General features: G+C 46.7%; 1 protein-coding gene across 10 annotated transcripts in view; it reads left to right on the top strand.

Moving 5' to 3' along the window:
- The first annotated feature begins 384 nt into the window (after positions 1–384).
- RIOX2 (ribosomal oxygenase 2) overlaps positions 385–24,799 on the top strand; it is a 28,530-nt gene continuing 4,115 nt past the window's right edge. The window contains exons 1-8 of one of the 10 annotated variants that reach the window (XM_060297952.1): positions 385–442; positions 5,592–5,691; positions 10,802–10,921; positions 12,397–12,525; positions 18,183–18,286; positions 21,670–21,772; positions 22,535–22,706; positions 24,618–24,706. In XM_060297952.1, the coding sequence (XP_060153935.1) occupies positions 5,629–5,691; positions 10,802–10,921; positions 12,397–12,525; positions 18,183–18,286; positions 21,670–21,772; positions 22,535–22,706; positions 24,618–24,706 (780 nt within the window). In that variant the 5' untranslated portion in view covers positions 385–442; positions 5,592–5,628. The other 9 variants (XM_060297951.1, XM_030861005.2, XM_030861004.2 and 6 more) reach the window with 9 other exon arrangements.

Below are 24,799 nucleotides of genomic sequence, written 5' to 3'. Positions count from 1 at the left end.
ACTTAGTACAAAGCAGCACAGTGTAGCAGAGAGCCCCAAAGGACAGCGATGGAGAACCCGGACCGCTAGCTCCCTAAACCTGGGCAGCTCACTTACTCCCTCCGGGCTTCAGTTTCTCCATTCATTAAAGGAACAGTGCGGTACTAGAGCACGTCCCCAAATCCTGAGCCTCATCCCGCCCCAATTCAAGAAAAACCCTCATTTATTTCCTTTTGCACCAGATAAGAAAATGTGCGGGCTTGAACTCCCAACATACCCCTGCATCCGGGAGCTAGAAGCAAGCCCCCTCCCACCCGCTGCGGGCCGGCGGCGGGCGTGGAGAAGGGCGCTCAGCAGGAGGGGCCGCCGGAGCGTGCTCACGTCGCGCCGCTCTGCGCTGCCCCGCCCCCAACCCACGCCGCCGCCCGCTTGGCTCGCGGCCGCGCGCCCCACGCAGAGCCCGGTGAGTGGAGCGGTCTCGGCTCTCCGTCCCCGCCACTGCTATGTGGGGTGGTGCTCAACTTCCGGGCGTCCAGGCGCGAGTGTGGATGGAGCAAGGTCGGGGTGGGGGGAGGACCGCAGGGCTCGGGCCGAGAGCTTCGGTAAGGCCGGGCCACGGCCAGCGGGCTCTATTGGTTTCGGGACGGGGGACGCGCGCCGACGCGCTCGACGATCCCGGGCACTGGAATAGTGGACACGCTGGGTGTGGTGCCGCCCAGGATTGCGGATGGCCTGGGCACCAAGAGTAACCACGTGCTCGGCCGGTGGTCTTGAGACGGGACGAGCACACGGAAAGTTTGGAGGTTTGCAGGGAGGGTGATGCAGGCCTTGGCCCCGCTCGGCGGGCTGTATGGGAGCGCCACGTGGGCTGTCCTCCCGGGCGGCCGGGCGGGCCTAGGAGACCGGCTTTACAGCAGCAAAACCTGAAGTGCGGGCGGGAGAGCTGCGTCTTTCTCTCCCCACCGTAACTTTAAAATGACAGCCTACCCTCCCTTTCTTTCATTTGTCACCGAATATTTCTAGAACGGCTGCTCGACTGTTGGGTCGTCCATCAGGTTAATGAGACCAGGTGGTTCACTGTGTTTTCAGGAAGTATTGGCCTGGGAGTCGCAGGCTCTGATTACTCCAATAAATTCGGCACCGGGCCTTTGATTTCACTGGGCTCATCTTTAAGTGGAAAAGCCTGATTTATCCAGCTTCTAACACCATCGCTTGGATAGTTTTGCCTCTCTGCCCTCATCCTTTGTAACCTCAGGGTTACTAAAATACTTTAATGAGGTTCAATACATTATTTCTAAAATAGAATTAAAAAGATAAGTGCCAATCACAGCTTTAGGTCAACAGGAGAACCACTTTTCCCTCTCTGAACTGGTAAACATCGATGAGGGCCCAAAGGAAATATTTTAAGTCAGCCTAGGCAACCTTGTTACAGGCAATATATCGTTTCTGTCAGTTTGTGTGCGTTTAACTGAGCTGAGTTTGCCTATGATCCTCCTCTATGTTAGTGGATCTAAAATTCTCCTGCTGAGAACTGTTAATTTTCTTTTTTAATTTATTTTAAACTGTGTTACTGCAGATTTCTGGGCTCAGCTACCAGAAGTGTTGGTCCAGTAGGTTTGATATGGGGCCCATAAATTTGCATACTAACAAGCTTTCCTGGTGATTTGACTACACTTTGTAAAACACAGCTCTGGAGCTTATAAAGACACACCTCCCTCTCCTGGTTGGTAATGACCTCTGATGGCTAAGGTGCCTTTCAGCTCTGACCGTACTGTTGAATACTCAAGCTACAGCTGCCATCAGAAGAATAATCCCCACTGAACAAACCATCTGTTTTCCCCTAACTCTGTTTTGTGTAAGGCTTTTGAGATTTTTTTCCTCTAAAATTGTATACAAAAGATGAAAAGGGGAAAAAAATTCAGCAAATGTTTATTGAGGACCTCCTAGGTGCCCTGGTCTGTGCTAGGCTCTGAAAATGTGCAGATAGTTGCTCTGTGTTAAGACTTCTGGTCAGTGAATATTACCATAGAAAAGGAAGTTAGGACACTTAAAAATATAAAGGCTTTGTTTGTATTTGTTGCCTGTAGAATGGGTATCACTATTGATTTTCTTGTGGAGTTTAATCCTTCAAAGTTGTTTAGATTAGTTGCTGGTTTTCATCTGTGGGCAGTTAGTAAAATATGAACCTTGAATCTTTTAACTTAATCTTTTTACATTTGAATGCTGTGGTCAACTTAAGTTGGAAACAATTGCTTTTTAAACGCTTGCTTTTTTTCCCCCTGTAGCTTATGAAAATATTTACTCTTAACTTCTGTTTGGGTGGTCTGTGAGATTCAGAGGCAGGCTAGTGTTGGCTGTACTTTTCCAGACAAAGCATTCTCTTGTTTAGTTCCTATATTTCTTAACATTACAAAACACACTTTTTGCTTTTTTAATTTTTAATGTTTCTGAAATTGTGATGCAGCTTACTATTTTGTAAGTTTAATGTGGTGGAGTATGTCATCTGTTCTCTCAACCTCCCAAAAGCTGTTAAAAAGAATGGTTGTCTTACAGTATGGGCAATGTGAGAATCAGAGAAATAGTATGTTTGCCTAATAACCACTAATCTACGTTCCAATTAACTGAGCCTCAAATCATTTCAAAATGAACACATAGAAACAATAAATGATGTAACTTTTGGCAGTAAAAGTAGTGAAATTCATAGTCTAACAAAAGCATTCGTTATGCACTGTTGGGATTTATTTTGTTACTGATTGTAGATGGGAAATATGCTTCAAGTGATTTTGTTTTTGGCTTAAGTATTTTGCACACATTGTTTCACCACACTTCCTGGTGACTATGCTTATACTGTATTCATATACTGTGCTTAAGGAAAACAAGCCTTTTGTTTGCATCTTCCTGCTGCTCCCATCCCTTAAATAAATTTTAAACTGACCAATTGTAAGGGATAAGGAATGTGTAGCTGAATATGAAATTACTTTTCCATTAATAAACACCTTTAATCATGCAAACCTTCTGAGGCAACCTAACAGTTTTTAACAATTAAATGTGAGCATTGTATCCCGGGTCCCCAACACCATCCCCGGGGTTAGTGATTTGCTAGGACTCACAGCTGATTTATTACAGCAGATGGAGACCAAGTGCTTCATTGCTGCAGCAGCTAGTTGTGACAACATGTGTGAAATGCTGCCAACCAGGGAAGCTCATTAGACACTCAGTGCCCAGGGTTTTTATTGGGGGCTCATCGTGTAGGACCTTCTGGCTGGCATGTATCAAAATTCCAGACACCCAGAAGGAATGCGGGTGCTCAGTATAACCTGCATTGTTTGTCCAAACAGCTTAGACACAGTGAGTCCCTCTTTTCAGTTAATGGTGGTGGGAACACATCTGAAATCTAAGTTCCCAGACCTGACATCCACCACATGCTGACCTTTCAGAGGATAGCAGGTGGCTCTTTTCTGCACAAGCAATGCTGTCTACTGAATCTGTTTTCGTATCTCTTGTATTTCTTCATCACTTCTGGGCTCCAAGTACTAGCAGTACTTTGTCTCACTGAAGCTTTGATTCTTCAGTTGAGAAAGCACGCTGGTCTGTTTAACTTAAAAAGAATAAGAAATATTTTCAGAAAATGTGTCTCATTGATGATATATCCTAAGACATTAAAGTTTTTTTCCCCAAAGTGTAAGAAAAAAGCTTAAGCCCTTACCCCTTCAATGCAAGCTTTTAGTATCAATTTGTATTAGTTTTATACTATGGTCCTGTGTTTCCTGCCCAAAGCATTGGACCTTTTGAAGGAACTGAGCTATTTGTGGGTACAATATTTAGAAGCTAAAATGAGGCCACTAGAGTGTTTTAAACAGTAGCGCCCCCTTATCCACGGCTGACAACGTCCCAAGACACCCAGTGGATGCCTGAAATCGTGGATGGTACGGAAGTGTGTATATACTGTGCTTTTTCCCTATTCACAGATAGCTATAACCAAGTTTAATTTATAAATTAGGCACAGTAAGAGAATATCCGAATTGCCAGCATCGTTACTCTTGGACTTTGGGGCCATCATTATAAAGTAAAATAAGGGTCACTGGAAGACAAGCTTTCTGATACTAGGACAGTCAGTCTGATCACCAAGACGGCCACTAAGTGACTAATGGTCTGGGTACACTAGACAGAGGGATTAATTCTAAATTTATTTTCTAGATTTATTCTGAATTTATCAATTATAAATTTGTAAGTTAGTTGTTGCAATGTGTAACACATTGTTCGGGTGCCTACTTCCCAGGCCAGACCATTAATTCTACTCAGTCTATAGTGTAGCTGAAATACAGCTTAGTTATAATGACAAAAGAGCAGAAAACAGTGTGCTTGCAATTCTGATAGCCCAACAAAATAGAAAAGCATGACATTTATAAATAAGTTACTGGTCTCTGGGAAAAATTGGTTTTTATAAGCACAGTGGTTCTTAACCTTTTGGGGGGATGGGGACTCTTTCAAAAATCTGGTAAAAGCAATGGACCTACCCCCTTTCCCAGAAAAAAAATTGATTTTAAAATAGCATTTTGTTTCAGGAAATTCATATAATTTAAATTCATACATTCTTGAACTCCAGATGCAGGACACCTGCATTGTAAACGTGACGACAGTTGTGGTTTGAGGCAGTTCTGAGAGACCTTTGGCAATACTCAGGGGAGTCGATTCTCTTGCTACTCAAGTGTGGTCTGTGGCCCAGCAGTAGCGTCACTACCTGTGGACTTGTTAGACATGCAGAATCTCAAGTCCCACCCGAGCCCTAGGCGCCCAGGGGATGTGTGTGCACGTGAAGGCTGGAGGGAGGAGAGCTTTGTTAGAAGTTAATGACGTTGCCATTTTATTATGTCTTATTTTAGTTAAAAAGGTAGAGCTTTTAAAAGCCTTGAGATATAACTATCTTTACCCTTCACTTTCAGCCCCCAATTAGTTTTCTGCTTTATTTTAATTTTTCTGATGAAGTGGCAATTTTTAGGAACAAGCTGAGGTTTGGAAGTGAGGCAATTCAGGTGGTTAAGGACCTGGGAGCAGGCATCTTCTTGCCCCAGCCGTCAGGTGGCGCCTCTGGCCCAGGTGGCCTCCAGGACAGCAGCTGGGGGTAGTGCTTTGGTGAGGAGCACCTGGCCGTGGGCAGCTCTTGGTGGTTCTTGAGTCAAGTATTTATAACTCAGAGTGCATCTAATTAGATTTGGGATCTGGTGCTGATTAAAGCCAACTTTCAGATTTCAACTTTGCTGTGTCAATGGCCACAGGCTAAAAACTGTGACTAGGAACTGCTGAGATAGTTGAATCATTTAATTTGGGATAATTATACCTTCCGATAAGTGATGAATTCCACGACTTAGTGCTTGTGTACAAGAAAAACACGCCTTCCTTTCTGCGAATATGTGATCTGCATAGTGTTTGAGGCTGAATCATATCTTGGAAGAAATGGTGTTGGCTTCAGGCTGTATCTTCTTCTGGTAGAAATGGCCTTGGTTTAGGAAGAGTTCGCACAAAGGCCTAATAGTCATGCAAGTTGTGTGTATGAGATCCTCTGACACCGAAACTGGGACGCCTAATCACGAGTGTTTTCTTCTTTTTGGCAGGTTTGCGTTTCCTCACTGCCTTGTCTTGAAGACAACGATGCCAAAGAAAGTGAAGCCTGCAGGGGATGGGAAGGAAGAGGGGCCTGTTCCCTGTAAGCAGGTGAAGCTGGAGGCAGCTGGTGGGCCTTCCCCTTTGAACCTTGACAGTCCCAGTGGCCTCTTTGAAAGTTTAATCTCGCCCGTCAAGACAGAGACTTTTTTCAAGGAATTCTGGGAGCAGAAGCCCCTTCTTATCCAGAGAGATGACCCTGTGCTGGCCACATATTACCGGTCCCTGTTCAGGCTCTCAGATCTGAAGAGTCTGTGCAGCCGGGGTATGTACTATGGAAGAGACGTAAATGTCTGCCGGTGTGTCAATGGGAAGAAGAAGGTTTTAAATAAAGATGGCAAAGTGCACTTTCTTCAGCTGAGAAAAGATTTTGATCAGAAAAGGGCAACAATTCAGTTTCACCAACCTCAGAGATTTAAGGTAACAGGTTCTCCCCAGTGCAGAATCCTGGTGTGTATTAAAGTGCTACCATTTGGCCACAGATCAGCTCGGGGGTAAATCTGTTTTGATGATGATTAGGCTGCTGCCAGTTTGAGAAGAGGTAGCACCTGTTTGGTCTTCAAATGCATTATAACTTCAGTGACTCTATGTTCCCTTTTGGCTAAACTGTTAGAATCTGCAACAACTCAGGCTGGACGTGGTGAGGTGCAAAAACTAAATTATACTTCAGGTTTATAAAGTTTGTTAAAGTGACGTTACACCTCCAGGAGCATTTCCGTGGGCTGGTTTATGTTTTGACACATGGTAGACATTTCTGTTTGGCTTGTCCCTTCACTGTAACTTAAGGCATGATAGTGTCAAGGTGATCATTTTTTCCTTAAAGTTGCCTCCCTCTACTGCCTACATCTACCTAAGTAGAGACTTCTGAGCAGTGACCAGACCACATAGGCACCAGAGGCACGTTTGAGAAAGAGACTTCACCCTTATTAACAGTAGCCCGCCTGGCACTGAGGGGCAGGGTCCTGGAACTGCTGCTGGGGGGGCATTCGCAGGTGGAGGGTAGGTTGGATTTGCAAGTCGGGAAGACTGGCTAACCTTTTATTTATTCTGCGTCAGTGGTTGACATTTGAGAAATAATTTGCCTCCTCTGTGCTCAGTTTCTGTGTTTATAAAATGTAGACTTAGGATGAGCTAATCTGCTCTTAGAGGCATGAGATCTTTATGTGACAGGTGGCCCAGAACAGTTGAGGGCCCATTCTGAGTTTTAGATAAAGTTTATCCCCATTCAGAAATGCCCTTCTGTGACCCATGGCTGAATCAAAATGTCAGCTTAGGAGGAGGAGAGCAGCACGTGAAGTTCCACACTGACCGGGTGGCTTCTGGCTGTATGGTGGCTCCTAGGACTTTGTCATCAATTACCAGTAATGCTTCTCACGACGGAACTCAAGTTGCCCTGTTAGATCCATTAGGCCTCTCTCATCTGTTGAATGCCTTTCCCTTTCTTGTCTGCAGGATCCTGAACCTATTTGTACTCTGGATAAAGTACAAGTACTTTTAGACTTTTCAGTACAAGCACTCATTCCAAAGGAGTGAGGCAATCATGAGCAGTTGAAATGTCCTTCGAATGCCAGCCTTTTGTCCCTAGCACCCAAAAGGAATTTATAAATCACTTGCAGACCAAGTCATGATGTGTATTCAGAAAATATGGACACCGAGGTACTTCCCTCTGAGCTTGTCCTTGACTCTTTACTTAGCTAGAAGCAGCACTTTTTTTTAAAAGAGTGGTTTTTAGACACCTAAGAAGTATGAATAGAAAAGATCACTGATGTTGATTATGTAATTTGTTCACAGACCAGCAGAAAGTTATTGTTTGGCATATGTGTGGTGTCCTCTGTGGCTGTCATTTTTGTGCTGTAGAATCATCTTGGGCTCTTCTCTGCTCGTCTGCTTAAGTGCTGCATGTTCCTCTTCCCCAGTTTCAAGTGGCCAAGACTGTGTTTCCTTTGCCCTGTTGACTCAGCTCTCTAGCCATGTTTATTAAAGCAGGAAGGATGAGCTTTCCCATCTCAACGCAGCCCCCGGGCTAGACTAGGATGCATCCTGTTTTGCTTGTTTTTTCCACCACCAGGACTTGAGAAATCTGTTAGGCCTCAGGAGCTCACCCTCTTACACTAGAAGCCGGGTTCCAAGTATTATATTGTGACCAGATTTAGTGTTGTGTGTGTGTTTACTAATGGATATGTCGGTATCAGGGTAGAGAAAGTATAGAGGCAGTTCCTCATTGGCCAGATTGAGAGAGTATCAGAGTGAACAGTCAGCCCTTTCTCTATCAGGTCACACCGTGTGCACAGTTTATTATTCTAGTTTGTCTGGAAATGAGTAAGGAGGTAACCAGAGAGTGGTGGGTTGTTCCCCATCTGCTTTGGGTAATCCGTGTATCAGGAGTCCAGATGAGTTTACCGGATATTTACATGTGTTCACTTTTGAACCCTCCAACAGACATTTGAAATAATTGGGGCAATCACTGTGGTCTCCATTTTACATGGAAAAAACGAGTTCACAGATGTGACTTTTCCATAGCTACAAAGTAAGGACTTCTGATTCCAAAATTAAAGCATTTTCCTAACCATATATCTAAAGATATTAATTGAAATGTAGTAGGGCTTTGGGCATGTTTGCTTTCACCTTTAGGTGTGAGTGTGGGCTTCCGGTCTTAGCTGTTGTGTTCAGCTGAGCCTGCAGATAGGTCAGTGGAGAGAGGAGGAGCCTCCTCTTTCCCTTTCCCTTTCCCATTGTTCTGGGGTCCTCCTTGGTATCTCCAGACATAGTTGGGAGTCACGAGTCAAAGGAGACAGATTTCAGGAGCCTTGTTTGTGCCAAAGTCAGCATTGGTGAAGCTGTAACAGTTGTACACTTCTTTGCAATGTAAATAGGCTTTGAGATAAATATGCTGTTTCCCACAGTCTTAGGGTGGGAGTCTTCCTTTGCAAATAAAGAAGCTGACTTGTACCTACAACTTGGTCGGTGGTGATTTGACTCCAGATCCCTTTCTAGTGGGCCACACTGGGCAGATTGAGAAGCTAAAGGTTCTATTTCCAGGAGAGATAGAAAAATTGTACAAATGATGGGGTTTTCAGTAACTTTTTTTTTTAAATTAATTTATTTTATTTTATTTTTGGCTGTGTTGGGTCTTTGTTGCTGCGCGCGGGCTTTCTCTAGTTGCGGCGAGCAGGGGCTACTCTTCATTGTGGTGAGCAGGCTTCTCATCGTGGTGGCTTCTCTTATTGTGGAGCATGGGCTGTAGGCGCACGGGCTTCAGTAGTTGTGGCTCGCGGGCTCTAGAGTGCAGGCTCAGTAGTTGTGGCGCACGGGCTTCATTGCTCCGCGGCATGTGGGTCTTCCCGGACCAGGGCTCGAACCCGTGTCCCCTGCATTGGCAGGCAGATTCTTAACCACTGCGCCACGAGGGAAGCCCTTCAGTAACTTTTCAGACGAAAAGAGACATGTACTCCTCAATTACAGACCCAGAAGCTTGAGTTGGGGGCCATAAAGTCACCCATATGGTCCTGAGACACCTCTCAGGCCATCAGAGACAGAGAAAGAGCAAGAGAGAAACTGGTTCTAGTTACTGTATAAATGTAATTACAGGGCCAGGTCCTGCTGGCCCCTCCCAGGTATAAATTAGGCAGCTTGGGAGATCTCTTAACTCTCGGGAGCTATTCAGATGCCATAAAATCATCCTTCCTGTGTTGCCTGAGATGTGTAAGTAGAGAAGCTCAGTGGTCTATACTGAAGATGTCTCCCAAAGCTTTTTTCATGCTGACCCAATTCTTTCCCACTTGGCATTTTTAATACTGTAGTTTTTTTTGTTTTTTTTTTTGGTGTTTTTCAGTCCAGTGGTAGGATTGACTCCCAAGCTGTGGTCACTGGTTTACTCAGCAGATACTTTCGATGTTTCAGTGTCTCGTGTGTGGCAGGCACTGTACATGCATGTGCTTGAAGGGGCTCTGCAGTGTTCTTTGTAGGTGACTTCTTTAAGGTAGTTCCTTAGAGGGGCAATATAGAGTCATGGTTAAAGGTGTGGGCTCCGGAGCCAGGCTGCATGGATTTGAATCCTGGCTCCATCATTCATTGGCTGTGTGTTCTCGTGCCCGTTTCCCCATTGGCATTTCCTCATTGGTAGGACCCACCCTATGAGACGGGGTGGCGGGGAGGGTTGTACAACTGAAGTAGGTAAAAGCACTTGGAAACAGTGCCTGGCACATAGGAAGTGCCGATACCTACGTGGCCTAACTGCTGCCTCTCCTCTCTCACCTGCCTCGGGACAGTCAGGTTTCTACCTTGCAGGGATGTGTGGCTCCTCTCTAGGCCCCTCAGTTCGACTTAGGCCCTGAAGAGCTGATTAGCGACTGGAGAAAGGGAGCATTCCTCGACCCTGTTTACCCCTTCGCTGTCTTGTACCCCCTTCCTAGGTAGTCATTTCTGCTTCCATTGCTCTGAGTACCCTTTTGTGCAGGCAGTTCCCAGATGTAACCCCTAGCTCTTCGTCTTGCCAGAACTTCAGACTTAGCCAGGCAGCACATGGGGGTCTTAGCAGCTCACACTTAACACTGCTAATGTACGGCTTTTCTTTTCTTCCCCCTGAATGCTTGTTCTTTAGCAGATCTTTCCCATTTCAGTGGAACTGGGAGCTGACTAACTGCCTCAGTCAAAAACCCAAGAATGTTTCTCTGATTTATTCTCCCCGCTCCCATACCCCAGCCATCAGCATGTCCCGTCAGTGCTGCTTTCTGAGCGCATCTCGACTTTTCTACTTCTCTCTCCCTTGCCCACCACCCTGGTCACTCCCAGCCTACGCTGCTGCCTTCGTAGCTTCCCCACGGCTCTCTCTTGCTTTTCTACAATCAATTCCCCACACCGCAGCCCGAGTGAGCTTTTATAAGTGTGCATTGGATCCTGTCCTTATCCTGCTTAAGATCCTATGACTCCCTGTTGCCTGCCTCTCCAGTCTCGTCTGCTGCTGCCTCTTCTCTGTGCTGTTCTGCACGAGGACGGAAGGGTCCTGAGGACAGAGGCGCTGGCTTGGGCACCGTTGAATTCCAGGTGTCTGGAACATAATAGCTGTGTGATAAAGACTTGCTGAGCGCATAAGAACATATTCCTTGTTTCTAATGTATTTTTCACCTCTTTCCCCTCCATCTTTTTTTTTTTTTTTTTAAAGGATGAGCTTTGGAGGATCCAGGAGAAGCTGGAGTGCTACTTTGGCTCGTTGGTTGGCTCGAATGTATACATAACCCCTGCGGGTTCTCAGGGCCTGCCGCCCCATTATGATGACGTAGAGGTGAGGGGGGAGGAAACTGCTCGGCTCCGGGAGGACGAGTTGCTGCCAGCCCGGGTTAGTGGGTTGTCAGGGTTCAATTCAGCTCTCGGGCCGGGTCTCTGCCAACTCTTCCTGTGCGGGCTCTGCAGAGCTTGACCTCAGTCACCGGGATGTTGGGCCAAAATTAATCCCAACAAACTGGTTTCCTGCTCCTTCAGAAAGGGGAGATTGTTTATTTACTAATATAAAGAGCCACACATTCCTCCGAAATAGGTGTTTTTTGAATTTTCTACAGAAAAGTGTGATTGGCTTTTTCTTTAATATTATAATGTATGGTCTTTAATAAGGTGAGGTCTTAAGTAATTCTTACATCTGCTTTCTTTTGTCCTTTTTCTGTAGCTACCAAAAGTATATATTTTTTCCATTTGTGAAGATCTTGGGGCAGCTTGAATGAAGGTCATGGTTTCACTTAAGCGCTGGCGCCTTGACAAGTGTTGATTTCATTCTCATGTGGCTGCCAAAAAGAGTTAACCCTTTGGCTTAGGTATTTCATAGTTTTATTTTTGTACCAAGACAATGTGTGAACACAGAGTTATTAGTAAAAAACCTCTTTTTTTCCCCCTCCTTTGAGAGCAATTTGATATCAATACTGTTTCCAAAAAAATTAAAAAAAAATATTTCTAATAGGGCTTCCCTGGTGGCACAGTGGTTAAGAATCCACCTGCCAATGTAGGGGACAAGGGTTTGAGCCCTGGTCTGGGAAGATCCCACATGCCGCGGAGCAGCTAAGCCCGCGAGCCACAACTACTGAGCCCACGTGCCGCAACTACTGAGCCCACGTGCTGCAACTACTGAACCCCACACACCTATTGCCTGTGCTCCGCAACAGGAGAAGCCACCGCAATAAGCCTGCGCACCACAACGAAGAGTGGCCCCAGCTTGCTGCAACTAGAGAAAGCCCGCGTGCAGCAGTGAAGACCCAACGCAGCCAAAAATAAATAAATAAAATAAATAAATTTAAAAATATATATTTCTAACAGAACTTTAAAATATCTTTGGTTGAATGAAGAATAAAAAAACTTGACATTTTCCTATGTGCCAAGGATTGTATTCAGGATTTTAGACACTCAGTAATATCCGAAGCTTGGCTTTTCCGTCAGAGATTATGGGCTTTCAGCTGCCTGATGGAAGATTTAAAAGAATGAGATAGTGGGATAGATACTGGACTATAAAGAACTCAGCGAGGCTTTCATGAAAGTGAAAAGAATGACTAGCCCTCCAGTGTCAGACTTCACGATTACCTGTTTTTAAAAGTGAATACCAGTAGTGGCAACTTTAAGTGTATAGTGAAATGTATCTGTGATCTTTTATTTTTATTTTTTTATCTGAAATTTGTGATTCATTTAAGCCCTGAGAGGGCTAACACTCTAGAAGCACTTTGCCTCATGAGTTGTCTGGAGGCTCTCTGACACTCCGGGGTCCTGTGCTTCCCGTAGGTTTTCATCCTGCAGCTGGAGGGAGAGAAACACTGGCGCCTGTACCACCCGACGGTGCCCCTGGCGCGGGAGTACAGCTTGGAGGCTGAGGACAGGATCGGGAGGCCAGCACACGAGTTCACATTGAAGGTACGGGCCTGCTTTCGTGGGTGCCTTTCCTGACACAGGTTTGGTTTGAGGTTTGTGTAATGGTCCCCGGCAAACATACCCAAGAGGCTGGGGGCAAGTGGCTCTCATTCCAGCTAGCCAGCACAGGGTGGGGCGGGGGGGCTTCTTAAAGGACATTTGGTAGTTTTTAGCTGCGGAAGTGAGCTGAGGAAATGTTAAGTTCATTTTCCAAATCACCTGTCTCCAACTATAATCCAAGTGCAACAGGAATGAATTATGAATTCAGTAACCACTGACTTCTCTAGAGCAAAAGTGGAAGGCATGGCCAGTGGTCACCGCTGGGTCGTAGGCTGCTTGAGCAGAGCACGGCCAGGGACCCAGTAGTTTTTTTTGGTAAAATTCCAGTCTGACCCCTTTTCCTCCTGATTGTGCAGTAGACTCTCTGCGCTCCCTTCCCCCTGCATATAGTACCCAGAAGAATAGTCAGCACGAAAGCCCTTGAGGAGGCTTTCCCCAGGAAGCCAGGTGGCTCGAGCATGTGCTGGTTCGCTGGCATCTTGCTGCTGAGAAAGTGTGTCTTTGAGCAGTTAGCTGGATGGGATCATAGCCAATCCCCAGCAGGTGGGGTTGTTGAGGAAAAAATCTTGGATAAGAATAGCTGCATAATTAAATTTTATACCTTTTCCTACAAAACTTAAAATTTAATTTCCTTCAGTGGTAATAAGAAAATAGGTAATTTAAACCATACCGAAGATTCTAACCAAACTTGCATATGGTTATTGTTTTTGTATTTCTTGTGTCTTGACGTTATGCTTAGTATCTAATTCCTACTCAGGGCCTCATAGCTCTTTCTTGATTTTAAGATCTTTGCCTGCCTGCCATAACTGGGAGAAACAATCTCCCTTTTTAGGATGGGTGCCTGTGTTATAGGGGACTTGAATAAATACAACAATAAAGGTACCGTTCTTCATTTTTTTTTTTTATGCTCTTGGTCAGCAATCAGCAAACTATGGCCCATAGGCCAGAAGTCTGGCCTGCTGCCCGATTTTCTATATAAAGTTTATGGAAACACAGCCACACTCATTCCTTATGTACTGTCTAGGGCAGAGTCAGCTAGTTGCCACAGGGACCATGTGGCTCACAAACCACAGATATTTACTGTCCGGCCCTTTACAGAGAGAGTTTGCCAGCCCTGCTCTTGGCTGATTATTTTTAAGCCAAAGACTAAGCTGTCCATGGTCTCTGAGGCCAGGGCTGAGTTACCCAGACTGACATCTGGCTACTTGCCCTGCCCGAGTGGGTCGGGCTTCATGGTGGTCATAGAGGGCATGGGACTTGCAGGAGACGGAGCATTGCACGCTGCTCATGCCCATCCTGGTCCCAGCTCACTATGAGAAGCCCTGAGTCTCCTGGAAGGAGAAAGACAGCATTGTGTCCTGTGGGGATTTTCAAGTTGTATGTCTATTGAGTTTTTAATCAGTGGAATTCTTCAAATGAAATCTTGCATAAATGCCCAGTGTGTGAAATCGAAGATCTGAGTCGCTCTGGGTGGGGGTGGGCTTGGGGGCTACGATGAGCGGTCTGGAGCCCTCCTCACCCCTCTTCCTTCCTACCCAAGTGGCAGCCTGACTTGTACGTCTGCCAAACCTGAGGTCTTGGGGTGAAGACCACCCCTATAATGGATAGACATCTCTGTGGCTTGGGGATCTGACAAACCTGGGTTTGAATTCAGCTGCTGTCACTTAACGAGCTGCATGTCCTTGGGCAAGTTATTGATCTCTGTCTCAGTTTCTTCTTTGTTAAAATGGAGATCATAATGTTTATCTTGTAGGTTGTAAAGATTTAAAAATATTACTTTGATGCTGCCTTTACAGTGAAATTCCATGGAAGTGATGGCTATATGTCAGTGTATTGCTGCCTATCAAATTAGCACAAACTCTATGGCTTGAAACAACACAAATTTATTATCTTGTAGTTCTGCAGTTCAGAGGTCCAAAAGGGGTTTCACGTGGCTGAAATCAAGGTGTCAATAGGACTGTGTTCGTTCCGGAGGCTCTAGGGGAAAATTTGTGTCCTTGCCCTTTACAGCTTCTGGAGGCTGCTCACATCTCTTGGCTCACGGCCCCTCCCTCCGACATCAAAGCCAGCAACATGGAGCTTGGTCTTTCTCATGCTGCCCTCTCTCTGGTTCTCTCTTCCAATACCCTCTTCCACTTTTTTTTTTTTTTTTTTTTTTTTTTGTACGCGGGACTCTCACTGTCGTGGCCTCTCCCGTTGTGGAGCACAGGCTCCGGACGCGCAGGCTCAGCGGCTATGGCTCACGGGCCCAGCCGCTCCGCGGCATGTGGGATCTTCCTGGACCGGGACACGAACCCACGTCCCCCTGCATCGGCAGGCGGACTCTCAACCACTGCGCCACCAGGGAAGCCCTACCCTCTTCCACTTTTAAGTATCCTTGTGATTACATTGGGCCTGCCTGGATAATCCAGAATAATCCCCCGTCAGCAGCCTTAATTCCCCTTGTCCGTGTAACCTAAGTATTCACAGATGCCAGGTATTAGGATGTAGACATTTTTGGAGACCCTGCCATAATGGCCTGTCTTCATTTCCTCGACTCTCCCACTGTTGGGCACCTTTCTAGCAGGGTTTCTTCCTCATTGATCCTCTAGAAATATTCTCAAGGGTGCCTCCACGTTGTCAGGTACAGCGGTCAACTCCTAGTCCCCTCTTAGTCTGCCTGTCGTCAGCATTTGACACAGTGGGTCACTTCCACCCCGTCCACTGGCTTCCGGCATGCAACCTTCTCTTGGTTCTCTCTCCACCTTCCTGACTGTCCTATTCATTCTCCTTCGCTGTTTTGTCCTCAGTCTTCCTACTTCTCTAATTTGGGGTACAGGGCTCATTTCCTGGACTTCTTTGATCAGTCAGGATCCCCTCCCAAGGTTTCAAATACCCTCTACACTGATGTATTTTAAATGCTGTTTTAGATCTCTAGCCCACATCTCTAAACTCTAGACTCATAATCCAGCTGCCCACTTAATGTCTTCCCTGGAAATGTAAAAGATACCACAAATTTAATATTCCCCAAACCAAAATCCCATGTCCTACCCTGTCCCCAACCTCCTTCTCCCTGCAGATGTGTCACTCTTCTTCTACTTGTTTGGGGCAAAATCCTTGGACATAGATTTATACAGAAGCCTCCTACCTAGTGTCCCCTTTGCAGACGTTTCTGACATAACAACCATGATGATCCTTTTGTGATCCCTGAACCCTTTGCCCAGACCTCTACTGTCTTTCCGTTAAACCCAGAATAAAAGCCAAAGTCCTTTTTTAAAAAAATAACCAATGCTTTATTACTTAAATGGAAAATTGATAGCATAGTAAGTTTTAATGATCTAATTAATGGAAAATTATAATAAAATTTCTTTAAAATATTTTTCAACATCCTAGTGTACCACCATATTCATTACCATTGTGTATATTTTCAAAGGCATTAATACCAATGGAATAATTAAAGACAATGAAAATGGAACTCATTTATACCCAATCCTCCTTTTCTCAAGGCTTTATGCTGCTGGTTTATGTAGCCTTTGGATTGAAGCCAGAAATATTTTTTTTCTTGGTTAAAAAAATTAGCTTTTCTAGTTCTTTCAGAATAAACAGAAACAGGACAGTGGTATGTCAAATGGCTAATTGTCTTATCATTATAAAAAAGCCGAAGTCCTTAAAATGGTCTAGAAGGCCCTGTAACCTGGCCCCTCTGCTGCCTGCTCACTGCACCTCCCATCACTCCCACCCTCACTCACTACCTTCCTGACACACTGGCCTAACGGATGCCCTTCAACCTGCCAGGCACGTTCCAACCTCAGGACCTTTGCACTTGCTCTTCCCTCCTCCTGGAATCCTTTCTCCCCAGGTCGTTGCATGGCTGGCTTGCTCGTTTCCTGAAGTCTCTACTGAAATGTCACCTTAGCAGAGTCAGGTTTAATGGACCATCCTGGGTCAAATAGCCCCTCTAATCCCAGACACCCCCCGCCACCCCCCACTTCCATCAACATCATTCCCCTCCTCCTCCTTCTGCTTTTTTTGTCTTCTTTGCATTCGCCATCACTTGACATTACTTATTTGCTGCTTTATTTTATCCTTCTTGCCCCACTAGAATGTCTTCATTGTCTAGTGTACCTTCTCCCTTCTCAAATGTTTTTCTCTTCTGGAATGTGCTCCATCAGGGCAGGTCTTTGTTTCGTTCAGTGCTCTCTCCCCCGGTGCCTAGCACAGGTCCCTGGCGTGGGTGGTGGGCAGGGAAGGGTTAATCAGGTGTTTGTGGGATGGATAAATGAATGGATGGATGAAATACGTACGTGAGGGCCTCAGTCACAGGGCTGGCCCACAGACTCTCACAAATGATACCTGTAATTATGAGTAATGCATTTGTTTACTGGAAGTACTAGTTTCCCTGTCAGATTGGTGTTATCCAGGGCAAGATAGCTCTTATGAGTACATATATAATTACTTATGTATGTACTTAACATTAAAAAGAGAAGTTTTTTTAATCTGATATTTCTTGAGCTCTTTCTCCAGGGCCCATGCTCTTAACCAGTGAGACAAGGCTTCGCAGGGCTGCAGAGAGCAGATAAGCGACTCCCAAGATTCCCTCTCCTCTGCTCAGGCAACTGCTGTATACAGAATGTTCTTCTGGTTGGGATTAGGGAGGAGGAAGCTCCAGGGCAGTAGTGATTTGGGGAAAATATTTCTGTTCCGTGGCTTGGGAAAGAAATAGGACAGGGTGGAGGAGGCTCACCTGCCCGAGAAGGGACTGATCTTTAGTTACGTATCGTGTTTAGGTTCAAATGAAGGGTCACAGGGTTTTTCATCCATTCTTCCAGACATCTTTTGAGCCTCTGGTGTGTGCTGAATGCTTAGGTGGTTTAGGCCCTGGGGATACAAGATGGATCTGGACCCTGCTTGGAAGAGCTCACAGACTCTCAGGGACTGGCAGGTACAATAAGAATCATAATACAGCCACAGCCACTTGCCCAGCATTGCTCCAAGAGCTTTCTGTTTCTGGCCGTGCCTCGCGTGCGTCATGTGGGATCTTAATTCCCTGACCAGGGATCAAACCCACGGCCCCTGCATTGGAAGTGCAGAGTCTTAACCACTGGACCGCCAGGGAAGGCAGCTCCAAGAACTCTTTTCCTTTAATCCTCAAAATAATTCTGTGAGATTTGGGGCGATGGCTTCCATTTTACACATAAAGGAACTGAGGCCTCGGGAGGTTAAGTAATTTGCTGGGGCCAGCAGCCAGGGAGTGTAGCCTCTGTATGGCTCTAAAGCTCCTATCCTCACTGCCCCCTTTGACGGGTGTGGAGGGCGGGAGCAGGCTTCCCAGGCACGGGCTGTCACCTTGATCCCAGGGTGGCTTCAGGTGTATCTGGTCTCAGCTTATGAATAAAGAAGGTGACTTCAGGCTCTGGAAGCCTCTCCAGGATTGGGGTTCATGGTGACAGGTTCACAGACACAGCAGAGCTAGACAGGTGGATACCACAGAGAACGGCATGCAGACCACTGCTCGAATCACCACATAGAGGTTTCTAGAATGCAGAACTGAAACAGCCTTTCTAGAAGAACGAGAAGATATCCTCCCTACTAACTCCTTCCCCCCTTTTTTTTTCCTTTAGCCAGGAGACTTGCTGTACTTTCCCAGAGGGACCGTTCATCAGGCGGACACTCCCTCAGGGCTGGCCCACTCCACGCACGTGACCATCAGCACCTACCAGAGCAGGTGAGCACTCACCTGCAGCCTCGCGTCCCCGACAGCTCCGAGCTGTGGCCACAGCGGCGTGTTCAGGAGACGTGAGGGAGTTAGCTGCTTCTCTCCTCCTTACCCGGCCCCAGGGTTTCCGGCTGACTTCCTGTTCCTTCAGCGTCCTACCTGTGCCATTGACTCACTCATCTGGGCTTCCTCCTGGCCTGTCATGACCCTGACTCCACAGAACGCTGGGAATTGCCCAAATAAAGTCTCCCATGGTTTGGGAAGATAGAAGCATAGCTGTGGGTGTGGGAGTGTGTTCGTGTTGCCAGGCTGGGCTTGTAGTCTCTCTCCCACAACCCCATCCCCTGCCTCTCTCCCTCCCTCCCTCCCTTCCCCTCTCTGTCTCTGTCTCTGTCTCTCTCTCTCTCTCTCTCTCCCCGCCCCCTTCAAATTTTTTTTTGATTGTGGTAAAATATTTATAACATAGAATGTGCCATTTTAACCATTAAGTGTCCAATTCACTGACATTAATTATATTCACACTGTTGTGCAACCATCACCACTACCTGTTTCCAAGACATTTTCATCACCCCAAACAGAAACTCTATCCAGTGAAACCTCTGGGTCTATTTTAAGGCTTCCATTTTTTTACAGTTCATGAAATTAAAGTCAGAAAGGAAGTCTGGAACAGTGAGTCCTGAAAGCACACGTGCTAAAAACAATTCCAATTAAAACCACGTTCCAGTTCAGCGAGTGCCTCGTCACATGACAGGGCCAGGGCAGCAGTGCCCAGTGAGTCATTTCCTGGTAGCAGCGACCTCAGTAGTCCAGGTCCCATTAAAAACGCCAGTCATTAATTTATTCATCATGCAGCACTACACCTTGTGCTAGTTGCTGAGATTGTAGGCATTGGACTGAAGGCGCTTTGAGAGAACTTACTCTCTGGAAGTGGTGGAAGGAGGGGAGATAGGCATGTAGTTACCAAACAGTGTGACACATCCCATCATAGGTTTGCAGAGGAGACTCTGGGAGCACAGAGGAACACACTTAGCTAAGCCGGGGTCTCAGGGAAGGCTTTGGAAATGACTTGACACCCAAGCTGAGGGAGATTTACAGGATGAGTAAGTAGAGGTGGGTCAGGAGGTCAGAGTAGGAGAGGATATTCCCGGCCTGAGGGACAGCCAGTCGCCTCCTAACTTCAAAGCCGTATCTTGCAGAACAAGTGAGTAAGCATTCTTCTGCCTCCTCATCTGGCTTTTCAGCGAGAAGTGAACCCCCTGTGTTTAAGAGACAGGAGGAGCTAGCTGGAGTCTGGCCTGAAGTTAGGCTCTCTTTGCCCACAAGTAGAAGCTAAAGCTTGTTTGGGGCTTCCTTTATGTAAAATGCCCTTGTCACCGTGACTGGTTAGGTGCCTTGCATAGCGAGAAACGGTCTCTGAGGGCAGCTCGAGAAGAACAGAGGTGACTGAGGGGGTGGGTCATAGGAACTGGGGAAGGGCAGGCTGCAGGGAGGCTGAACCAGAAGTTCGTTCTGGACTAAAGCAGCTCTGGGCCTTGGCAGCCGCATATTGATAGTTTGGCCCCATGAATGTCCATCTTCTGGTGTCCCGCCGTTGATGTTACTCAGCTGCTCCCTCTTTCTCTAATTCTCCCTCTTTTTCATTTCTCTTGGTTTCCTAGTAATCGGTTTTCGCTCCCTTGTTTTCCTTCCTCGGTTTCTATTTACTCACAACATTGGCTCATCACAAGGCATCCTCAGTTACTTCTCTGACCTCCCTCGATCTCGTTGAACCTATTAGCTTTTGCTTCCACTGAGTGCCTGACTCGCTGTTTCCCAGTCCCCAGGATGAACTGGTAGCCTTCCCTGGTCCCACCCACCCCCTCTGCAGGCAGCAGGGCTGGGGAAGAGAGGTCTGAGTCACAGAGGATGCCTGCTGGGGGCTGTGGGTAGGCACCGTGACCCGTGCATCTAAGCTGGATGCCGACCTGGGCCTTTGTCAGTGGGGCCGGTGCTAGAACGGGACAGATGTAACTCGAGGACCATCGGTCCCCGGAGGTGTCCCTATGCTTTGGTCCTGGTGCTCCTTAAGGCCTGTGGCAGAGTGAGGACTTGGGCCTTTTCCTAACCCCTCTCAAGGGTAGCATTGTTGGAACATTTAGGGCCAGCTGTGTGAGACAGTGGCCTGTCGATTTGGCTGCTTTACCAAAGTGAACCCCTCCAGAGGTGTTGTTTCCAAACTTTGGAAAGGCCCAAGATCCGTTTTCCTAGAAGAACACAGAGCTCAATTTAACGGCACTTAAACTCCTCTGTGAGCTACTGCTGCATGACTTGTACCTGGGACCCTTCAAAGGACGATATTATTTCATGCTGCTGAAAGGTCTCTATGGTCGAAGTTCAATCAAAGGTGTGAGGTTGGGTGTAGCATTATGTCACAAGTGGTGAGGCTACCACGGAGGAGTGGACGTCTTGGGGGAAGTGTCTCTCATGTGGCTTTTGTCCTCTTTTGCCACTTTTCCAGGAGGGAAGCATAAAAGTGTTAATTTTGTTACTGCGTGAGAAGCAAAAGTCATACTGTGAATTTCCATCTTGCATGCAGCCAGCAATCTGAAATCTGCTGGTGACACAGAGGAAAATTTTAAACAGCTCAGAAGTGTTTAAAGAGAGCAGCCCCACAGCGTGTGCTTCTCACACTGGCACACATTGAGGAGGGAGCGGTTCTCAATGCCCCAGAGAAAGCAGAGGCAACTGAACACTGATGCTCGTCCCGAGATGGTATTTTTGGCCTCTGGCTTCTATCTCCTACCCCAGTAAAACCACTGCCAGGGTTTAACAAGTTGCAAAATCAACTGTTTTGAAATTGTTGATGTTGGATATTTTGCTGAGGAATTTTTACAAGGAACAAAGGAAAATGTAGTGTTTAACTGTTCGATGATTACACAGTCCGGGGATCTTGCTGTTACCCTAAATGTGTTGCTTTGGATTTTTTACACATAAAAATCCTTTTAGGTCCTATAATGATTGAGGGTTAAAGTTGCCTGCAAAGCTCTCCTCGAGGCTCTGTGTTACATAGTTGAAAACATTAAAAAAAAAAAAAAATTGGTCCCTTAAACTTCCTACTTTATGACAGTCTGTAATTAATTCTCTGGTATCTTTACATTTAAGACAAATCATGAAGGAAGCCTAGCTTCCCACCTTTAATTTTGCACCTGAGTGTCTGAGATGGGAAGTAAGGGAAGACTGACCGATGAAGGCCGTAAGTCTTTATGCTGAGTAATGTGAAATTAGTGGAACTCAGGACGTCAGGGCAGGGGAATTGGTGTGACAGTTTGTAGCTTTAGGCTTTTAGTAATCAGTGTTTTGTGCACATTTCTTATGTGTTCACTCTTTTTTTTTTTTCTTGGTACACGTTGCAGTTCATGGGGAGATTTCCTTTTGGACACCATTTCAGGGCTCGTGTTTGATACTGCAAAGGCAGACGTAGAGCTACGGGCCGGCATACCCCGGCAGCTGCTCCTGGTAAGGAGTAAAGGCAGGTGGGAAAGGCGGGGTAACCACGGCCCAGGCCAGCTGAAGCTGTGGCTCCCTCCTCGGGACCCCAGAGTCCTCCCCGTGCGAGCCAAGCTCGTCTTCTCCCGGGCACGGTGGTTTGCAGAACGAATGGAGCGTTGCACGTTGCATGCCGCCCAAAGGACCAACAGTGTTGTGCAGACGGCCCGCTTCCTGTACTTCATGGCGGCAGTGGCAGGCACCGGGAGCTCTGGCTGAATCAGTGGTTGAATGAATAACTAACCTGGCTTGGGAACTGTAGCCTGAGCACACGTGAGATCACTAGTTAGGACAGACCCACTGGAGAGCCTGGCCTTGGTGTGCTCCCTGGCTTTCCTGTCCGTCCTGGTTTTACCTTTGAAACAGCAGCCCTGTTGGCTAGTTTTGAGAAGCTGAGTGCATCAGTGCTGAGTTGAGCAGACGGTGCTTTTGCGGTCTGAAGCAGACACCTTAGACAGCGATTTGCTTTTCAAAAGGCAAAGCCGAGACTGTGCCATGTTCCCAGGGATCCCTCTTTTCAGGCAAAATCCTGAAAATTGATCTTTTTTTGCAAACGGTAGGCAGCTTAAGATGAACAGTGGTTATGAGGAAATAAAGGAATACGGTTCTTAAGGGAGTGACGTGGATCTGCGTCTGCCCTGGGTGATGGTGGTCAGTGGACTACTCCAGAGACTGGGACCTGGGCAGTAAGGTCACTGGAGTCTGGGCCCGGACTCACTTCTGTGTTTCTAGCAGGTGGAAACCACAGCCGTTGCAACAAGAAAATTAAGTGGCTTTCTGAGGATGCTTGCAGACCGGCTGGAGGGCACCAGAGAACTGCTTTCAGCAGACATGAAGAAGGATTTTGCTATGAACAGACTCCCACCGTACTATGTGGGAGATGGAGCAGAGCTTTCAACACCAGGTAGAGCTTTGCTCTTTTCTTCTAGGTGGTCGGGCTAATGTGGGCTATTTTGAGCTTTTCTGGGTGGGCACCTCTTTGAGCTGATGGAATGTATGAAGCATTTGAGGATTAATGTGGGCCTATCCTTAGTGTGAGGTTGGACAGGACATGCAGCCTGATGGGGAATGAGAGCCCTGTGATTTGGGGTGAGGAGTATGTGTGGTTAGGGCCCCTCTGGAATTCATCATCTTCAGGAAGTTTTAAGAACTTGAACATTGAAATAATCTTGTTGGAGTTAACCCAGGGATGGGTAAAATGTTGCCATCAGCAGGGGAACTACCAGAATGCCCAAGATTATCAGACCTTCTCCCAAGTCCCAGGTGACTATTTTGTGACAGGTGTCAGGTACAGATGACACTGATAGACTTCTGGGTGGATGGTGATACCGGTGTTCTGGAGCAGAGACCACACCACACTCCTGTAGTCGGACAAAGCTGGGTTTATTGACTTGTAACAGGGAAGAGAGCACGCCACTGGGGGCTGTAGGCACCTCGGTAAAAGGATGTTGGAAAGGATTTATAGGATTTGGGTTTGAGTTAGGTGATTTTCAGGAGGGTTCAAGGAAGCAGGGCTCTGCTCGGGATTGAATGCTGTCGGGAAAAAGGAGGGATTCTGGGATTGGGTCTCCTGTAAATCTTAGCCAGTAGCAGGAGGAGTGAAATGAAGCCAAGGTGACAGCTGGTAGAGCAGCAGCAGCAGTCACTCAGGTCAGCCAGGATAGGGCACGTCTGGTCACTTCTGTGGTGTGGACAGTGTCCTTGCTTTGGCCTGAGTTCTGATCTGATGATGAAGTGGTCTTGGTTTTGTCTCGATCTCTCTCAGTCACAGCGTGGCCTTGCTTAATATCGGGGTTCTGTGTAATGGCCTGTGTTCAGCTGGAGAACATGGAGACACAGCCGTGAGTGCCAGGCTGGCTCTCAGGCTCCTTCTCTCTTAGTCAGGTACAGGGAGAGTTTCATTTTCACTAATTTTCATAAAAGCCTTATCACCAGTGGAGAACCACTGAGATACACACTCTACAAGGTCCCTTCTAACACTGATTCTATGTACATTTTTATTATAGTCTCGGGGGGGGGGGGGGCGGGAGTTTAAAATTTGTTTTTGATAGCATCTACTCAAAATAGCACATGTTTTCCCAGCACATATTTTAATCTTTAGCAGAACAGTGTTCTGAGTATCAGCTTATGGCCCAGGATATGTTATCCAGAGTTTTCCTTGCCTTAGTCCTTATAGTCAATAAAGTTATGATCCCTCAACTCTTTCTCCAGCCAGAAGACCCTGTAAGGCTGGTCTGATTGTAGTGGCTGCTTTTTCACTAAGTTAAATCCAATCTAGGAAAGAGTAGTTTTTCCTGTGGACTTTATTAGGTGGCTTTTTTATGACACTGCACTTGACCTACACAGGCTGAATAATTTGCCATGGTCATGGAACTAGTAATTGGAGGGGTGGTGCACTTTGAGCTCTGGAAGTCCTTTCAGAGTCCACATGTGGAGCAAGCAGGGGAGAGAAACTGGAGACGTGAGAGCATTCTGTGCAGAAGGCATGGTGGCCCTGTCTGTACTGTGATAGTATGTGCTCCCCGGGTACTGGTGACAACTATTTAAATGAACTTACAGTTAGATAAATAACAACAGAAGTCTGTATGTGTGTCTTCAGTATAAGGATGAGCTCCATCAAGATGTCAGCTACACTTTTCAGATCACCGTAAATGTCAGGGAGAGCGAATACTTGAGCTGGAGAGGGCGCCCCACATTTGGCTTCACCTGCAAATTGTTACTAAGTGTACTTCCTAAATAGTTGCTCCTGCAAGCAGGTTTGAGCCTGCTGCTTTCCTCTCTGAAAGATGGCTTTCCCTGTCTCTGGGTTTTCCAGGTGGACGGTTACCGGGGTTGGACAGCACTGTGAGGCTGCAATTTAGAGACCACGTTGTCCTCACTGTAGGACCCGATCAGGACCCATCCGTGAGTATCCAGAGGGGAACGGGGTTCCGTTCTTCTCAGGGCATTTCCATCACAGGCCCCAGGTTATCAGACTGACAAATGGCCCTGCCCTCC

The sequence above is a fragment of the Globicephala melas genome, chromosome 4 (assembly GCF_963455315.2).
Source record: "Globicephala melas chromosome 4, mGloMel1.2, whole genome shotgun sequence".
In the NCBI taxonomy this organism is placed as follows: Eukaryota; Metazoa; Chordata; class Mammalia; order Artiodactyla; family Delphinidae; genus Globicephala; species Globicephala melas.
This window is presented reverse-complemented; position numbering and strand designations above follow the sequence as displayed.